This window comes from Mchenga conophoros, linkage group LG7, assembly GCF_057382185.1.
Source record: "Mchenga conophoros isolate Kocher_MC1m ecotype Shallow Benthic linkage group LG7, M_conophoros_male_GT1.1, whole genome shotgun sequence".
In the NCBI taxonomy this organism is placed as follows: Eukaryota; Metazoa; Chordata; class Actinopteri; order Cichliformes; family Cichlidae; genus Mchenga; species Mchenga conophoros.
Window position 1 is genome coordinate 68,143,303 of NC_140532.1, and position 6,000 is coordinate 68,149,302.

The window sequence follows — 6,000 nt, forward strand, 5'->3', positions numbered from 1 at the left end:
TCTTTCCATGATTTTTTTATGTTCATTTAAAGAGTTATTTTTTTGAGTGTACAGGGAGTGCAGAATTATTAGGCAAGTTGTATTTTTGAGGAATAATGTTATTATTGAACAACAACCATGTTCTCAATGAACCCAAAAAACTCATTAATATCAAAGCTGAATGTTTTTGGAAGTAGTTTTTAGTTTGTTTTTAGTTTGAGCTATTTTAGGGGGATATCTGTGTGTGCAGGTGACTATTACTGTGCATAATTATTAGGCAACTTATCAAAAACAAATATATACCCATTTCAATTATTTATTTTTACCAGTGAAACCAATATAACATCTCCACATTCACAAATATACATTTCTGACATTCAAAAACAAAACAAAAACAAATCAGCGACCAATATAGCCACCTTTCTTTGCAAGGACACTCAAAAGCCTGCCATCCATGGATTCTGTCAGTGTTTTGATCTGTTCACCATCAACATTGCGTGCAGCAGCAACCACAGCCTCCCAGACACTGTTCAGAGAGGTGTACTGTTTTCCCTCCTTGTAAATCGCACATTTGATGATGGACCACAGGTTCTCAATGGGGTTCAGATCAGGTGAACAAGGCGGCCATGTCATTAGTTTTTCTTCTTTTATACCCTTTCTTGCAGCCACGCTGTGGAGTACTTGGACGCGTGTGATGGAGCATTGTCCTGCATGAAAATCATGTTTTTCTTGAAGGATGCAGACTTCTTCCTGTACCACTGCTTGAAGAAGGTGTCTTCCAGAAACTGGCAGTAGGACTGGGAGTTGAGCTTGACTCCATCCTCAACCCGAAAAGGCCCCACAAGCTCATCTTTGATGATACCAGCCCAAACCAGTACTCCACCTCCACCTTGCTGGCGTCTGAGTCGGACTGGAGCTCTCTGCCCTTTACCAATCCAGCCACGGGCCCATCCATCTGGCCCATCAAGACTCACTCTCATTTCATCAGTCCATAAAACCTTAGAAAAACCAGTCTTGAGATATTTCTTGGCCCAGTCTTGACGTTTCAGCTTGTGTGTCTTGTTCAGTGGTGGTCGTCTTTCAGCCTTTCTTACCTTGGCCATGTCTCTGAGTATTGCACACCTTGTGCTTTTGGGCACTCCAGTGATGTTGCAGCTCTGAAATATGGCCAAACTGGTGGCAAGTGGCATCTTGGCAGCTGCACGCTTGACTTTTCTCAGTTCATGGGAACTGTGTCACCCCTCTTCAGTAGTTTTCCACTAATTCTATTGTTCAGTCTGGGGGGGGGGGCTTGTAACTGTGGCATTCATGACAGGCAGACCCCCACTGTCAATAAATCCCTTACTCTGCACAGTTACACACCAGGACTTACAGCTAAACCAACTGGTTTGAACAAAGTCCACTATAGTCCTGTAAACAGGGGTTGACAAAGTCATCCTAAAAAACACTCTTATGAATCATTTCCCGTTCTTCCAAATTACAGTCACTCCCTGTTATCTAAGTAAACTTAAGCACATTCTGTTCCAATCATTGTTTTATTCTACTCACAACACACAGATTCACCGAACGTGCAGCTTTTCCCATTCTTACGTCACCGTACGGAGGTAAAATGAGATCAAAATTATAGGATAAAAACAGTGTGAATGAAGAAAAATATGAAAAAACAACAATAAAAGGGTGAAACATGTGACTCATAAGAGAAAAAAAAGAAGCTTAGTTGCTTTATTCTTGTATTTATTAGAAATATTCTTGTTACAGAGGAGCCCATCACTTTGTGTAATGTTGTTTCAGCACGGACAGACGAGAGGACTCAGACAGGAAGAAGATTTTTATCAAAGCAAGAAGAAAACCAATCAAAACAACAGTTTTTTGCCCACTGTGAAAACTGATGGATGTGAATCTTGTGTGCTGACGTAATGACGGTAAATGAATCTTATGTTGCGCATGTGTTATGTTATCAATGCTTCGCCTGACACGAGGCATCATTTGTGTTATACTGTGTTTTGTTGTGTGTGTTTGTGGTTCTTCGATGAAGTGCTCCTTCCATAATCCTTCTTCTACCCCACTCCAACTTGAAATATGACTTCAACAATGATTGTGATTCTTTTCCCCACACCGAGACATCACAGCTGATTTTATGCATTAACGTCAGAAACATGATTTATGTCTTTCTAAGCCACAGCTGCAGACACATCCTCTTTGCACAGAATCGAAACGTTCGTGCAGGAAGGACAAAATTTAAGGCACGCTTTGTTTCTCGCTCACAAACAGTGAAACTGCAGAAGAGCAAACAATGAATCATATTCACAGGCTCACAGCAGACTTCAGCACAGTCCTCTTTATTCACCGCTTTGAAACTACAGAGACGTCACATTTGAGACGCCTCTCACAGCCTGCTGATGGCGGTCTCCTCCTCCTCCATGATGGAGCGCAGAGCCTCCAGACACTCCACGGACACCGTCAGGGTGCCGACCACCTCGCTGCTGTCCTCCACGTCCAGCACTGCAAACACACAGACACACACACGTGTACTGTGATTATTCAGGGAATGATTTTGGGTTTCAGTCTGTCAGACTCAGACGGTTTTAGTTTGTTGTTTGTTTATTCTGCTGTTTGTAACTGCTCAGCCCTCGCTGCAGTACTGGGATCATTTTACACTGCATCAGGTAAGTATTACTCACTCTTTCATGTCTATTTCATGTGTATTGTTTGTGTATTTATACACAAGCACTCGGAGCCGGCTCACGTTGTTCACTTCAAAGAGTCGGCTGTAAGAGGCATCACTACATCACGGTGAAGAGAGCGAGCTCCCTGGAGTTCACACGGTCGTCACAGCAGGAGACACAAACTCCACAAATCACGTTGTGTTTGCAGGAGTAAAAACACACAGACACACACGTGCAGGGTGGATGATATCGCTATCATGATGTGACACAGACCCCAGCAGCACAGGGAGAGGAGGAACGTGTGAAAATCAGTGGCAGACATGGTCGGAAATACGAGACAAAGTAAACACGTTTGTGTTACGGTGATGTCACGGTCGAGCACACCCGCGTGTACGTGGACTGAGCGGGCGCGGCTGAGCAGACGGCCATTTATGTAGTGAGGAATTCGTCAACATCACTCGGCTGACGTGAAACCTAGGCCTCGAGTTTCCCCTGCGGACGGCAGACGCGCTCATGTCGAAACGACTCGTGCTTTCTCCTCGGCCTTTTGATATCTCGCAGCCTGAGTGCAATCTGAATGAGTCCAGATGAGAGTCGCCCCACAGTCGCACTTCGCTTGTCCGCTTCGTGCTGAAGGACCTGAACTCATCGATCATCAGTGCAGCAGTAATCCAGGGATGACCCATGTCGGGCCTGGATGGAATAAGTGTGGATTGGCCACACAGCCCCACAGTTTTACCCACGTTACCTACTGTGGGCTCAGACACGCACGTTTTCAAAGAGGAACTATTCCCCTCACAACACTAAAAAATTCATTAATTAATTAAAATTAAGAACGTCTTTCACAGAGGTTTCCTCGACTCAGCAGGTCTGCAACAATCAAGCATGTTTGTGATGGTGAGAGAAACCACGAGGCTAGAACGCCAAAAACTGTTACCATAGCATGTGTCCTGGATCTGGGAGGGACCGATGCTACCGTATCATGTCAACGTGCAGGAATACAAACGGAAATACTGAACGAGGGACTGACTGCTTCTATTCTGACATCTAGATTTAACCCAGAGAGGCAGAGACTCGCCAGCTGCTCAAAGACAAATGCTGCAGGATGGTCTGGACCACTGAGAAAGCCGCTCGAGCAAACACTGTTATTTGGAGGTCGTAATCTAGATCAGCTAAAATGGTGAACATTAGGAAAAGCATTTGTTTCCTGCGTCTCTGCTTTTAAGAACTTTAAAGGCTGCTGTGGTCGTGTTGTTGGTGGTTATCGTTTCGGTGCGTGCTGACCGCTCAAACGCTCCTCTGTCACGTCTTGCTGTTTCTCCAGGATGTCAGGGATCCTCAGGAAGGCCACGCCCACATCCTCACACTCCCTCTCCTGCTCCTCTTCCTCTGGAGGCTCGCTCACCACTGTGAACCGGATTCTGTTGGGAAAGGACGGTCCCGTTAGCATAGCCTGCCAGCACCTGGACTCTGGCTGTTCTACAGGGTGGGCATTTATATGGATACAGCGTAATAACAGGGGAATGGTTGGTGATATAAAGTCCTGTTTGTGGCACATTAGTATATGTGAGGGGGCAAACTCCTCAAGATGGGCGGTGACCATGGTGGCCATTTAGAAGTCGGCCATCTTGGATACAACTTTTGTTTTTTCAATAGGAAGAGGACCATGTGACACATCAAACTTATTGGTAATGTCACAAGAACAACAATGGTGTGCTTGGTTTCAACATAACTTTATTCTTTCATGAGTTATTTACAAGTTTCTCTTTGTTCACAGCCATTGACATGTCGAAGAGGTTAACACGTGAGGAGCGGATCGAAATCGTGTTGATATCTGGTGAACGCAGTAACCGGGTCATTGCAGCAGATTTCAATGCAACACACCCTACGAGACCACCCATCTCCCATGCTACAGTCAGCAAACTGCTTGCTCGTGAAACTGGTTCAGTGTTGGATTTGCCAAAATGTGGACGCAAGAAAACTGTCACTAATGAAGAAACATCAGTGGCTGTCCTAGCTTCATTCAGCAAGAGCCCACAGCGTAGCACTCGCCGCATGTCACTGGAGAGTGGCATTAGTCCAACATCCCTTGGGCGGATATTAGCTACTCACAAATGGCGCCCTTACAAACTCCAGCTACTGCAGCATCTCAGCGAGGATGACCCAGATCGGCCACAGAATTTGCAGAATGGGCAAAACAAAAATTGGAACAGGACCCTCAGTTCATGCAGAAGATTTTGTTCAGTGATGAGGCAAACTTTTATGTGAATGGTGTTAACAAACAAAACCAGCGCTATTGGTCTGACACTAACCCACAGTGGATGGATCCCTCCAAGACTGTTGGAACAACAAAAGTGATGGTTTGGTGTGGTATATGGGAACAACGATAGTGGGTCCATTCTTCATCAATGGAAACCTCAAGGCCACTGGATATTTGAAATTGCTACATGATTATGTGTTTCCCTCTTTATGCACTGAAGCTGGCACGTTCCCTCAGTTTTTCCAGCAAGATGGTGCACCACCACATTATGGGTGCAGGTCCGAGCATTCCTAGATGAACAGTTTCCTGGAAAGTGGATTGGTCATCGTGGGCCAGTTGAATGGCCCCCAAGGTCTCCGATCTGACCGCCTTAGACTTTTATCTTTGGGGTCATCTGAAGGCAATTGTCTATGGTGTGAAGATACGAGATGTGCAGCACCTGAAACTACAGATACTGGATGCCTGTGCTGGCATTTCTCCTGCGGTGTTGCTATCAGTGTGTGAAGAGTGGGAGAAGAGGGTTGCATTGACAATCCAACACAATGGGCAGCACATTGAACACATTTTATAACTGGTCAGAAACTTGTAATTAACTCATGAAAGAAGTTACGTTGAAACCAAGCACACCATTGTTTTTCTTGTGACATTACCAATAAGTGTGATGTGTCACATGGTCCTCTTCCTATTGAAAAAACAAAAATTGTATCCAAGATGGCCGACTTCTAAATTCAATTCAATTCAATTCAATTCAATTCAATTCAATTTTATTTATATAGCGCCAAATCACAACAAAAGTCGCCTCAAGGCGCTTCATAGATACAGAGAAAAACCCAACAATCATATGACCCCCTATGAGCAAGCACTTTGGCGACAGTGGGAAGGAAAAACTCCCTTTTAACAGGAAGAAACCTCCGGCAGAACCAGGCTCAGGGAGGGGCGGGGCCATCTGCTGCGACCGGTTGGGGTGAGAGAAGGAAGACAGGATAAAGACATGCTGTGGAAGAGAGACAGAGATTAATAACAGATATGATTCAATGCAGAGAGGTCTATTAATACATAGTGAGTGAAGAAGAAACACCCAGTGCATCATGGGAA

The 6,000-nt window shown here is 44.9% G+C and overlaps 1 protein-coding gene across 3 annotated transcripts in view; it reads right to left on the reverse strand.

The window, feature by feature from the left end:
- Positions 1–1,671: 1,671 nt before the first annotated feature.
- rpgrip1l (RPGRIP1 like) overlaps positions 1,672–6,000 on the reverse strand; it is a 21,687-nt gene continuing 17,358 nt past the window's right edge. The window contains exons 24-25 of one of the 3 annotated variants that reach the window (XM_085281024.1): positions 3,930–4,066; positions 1,672–2,481 (exon numbers count right to left, since the gene is read on the reverse strand). In XM_085281024.1, the coding sequence (XP_085137150.1) occupies positions 2,366–2,481; positions 3,930–4,066 (253 nt within the window). In that variant the 3' untranslated portion in view covers positions 1,672–2,365. Of the gene's footprint in view, positions 2,482–3,929; positions 4,067–5,575; positions 5,900–6,000 lie in introns of those variants that run through there. The other 2 variants (XM_085281026.1, XM_085281027.1) reach the window with 2 other exon arrangements.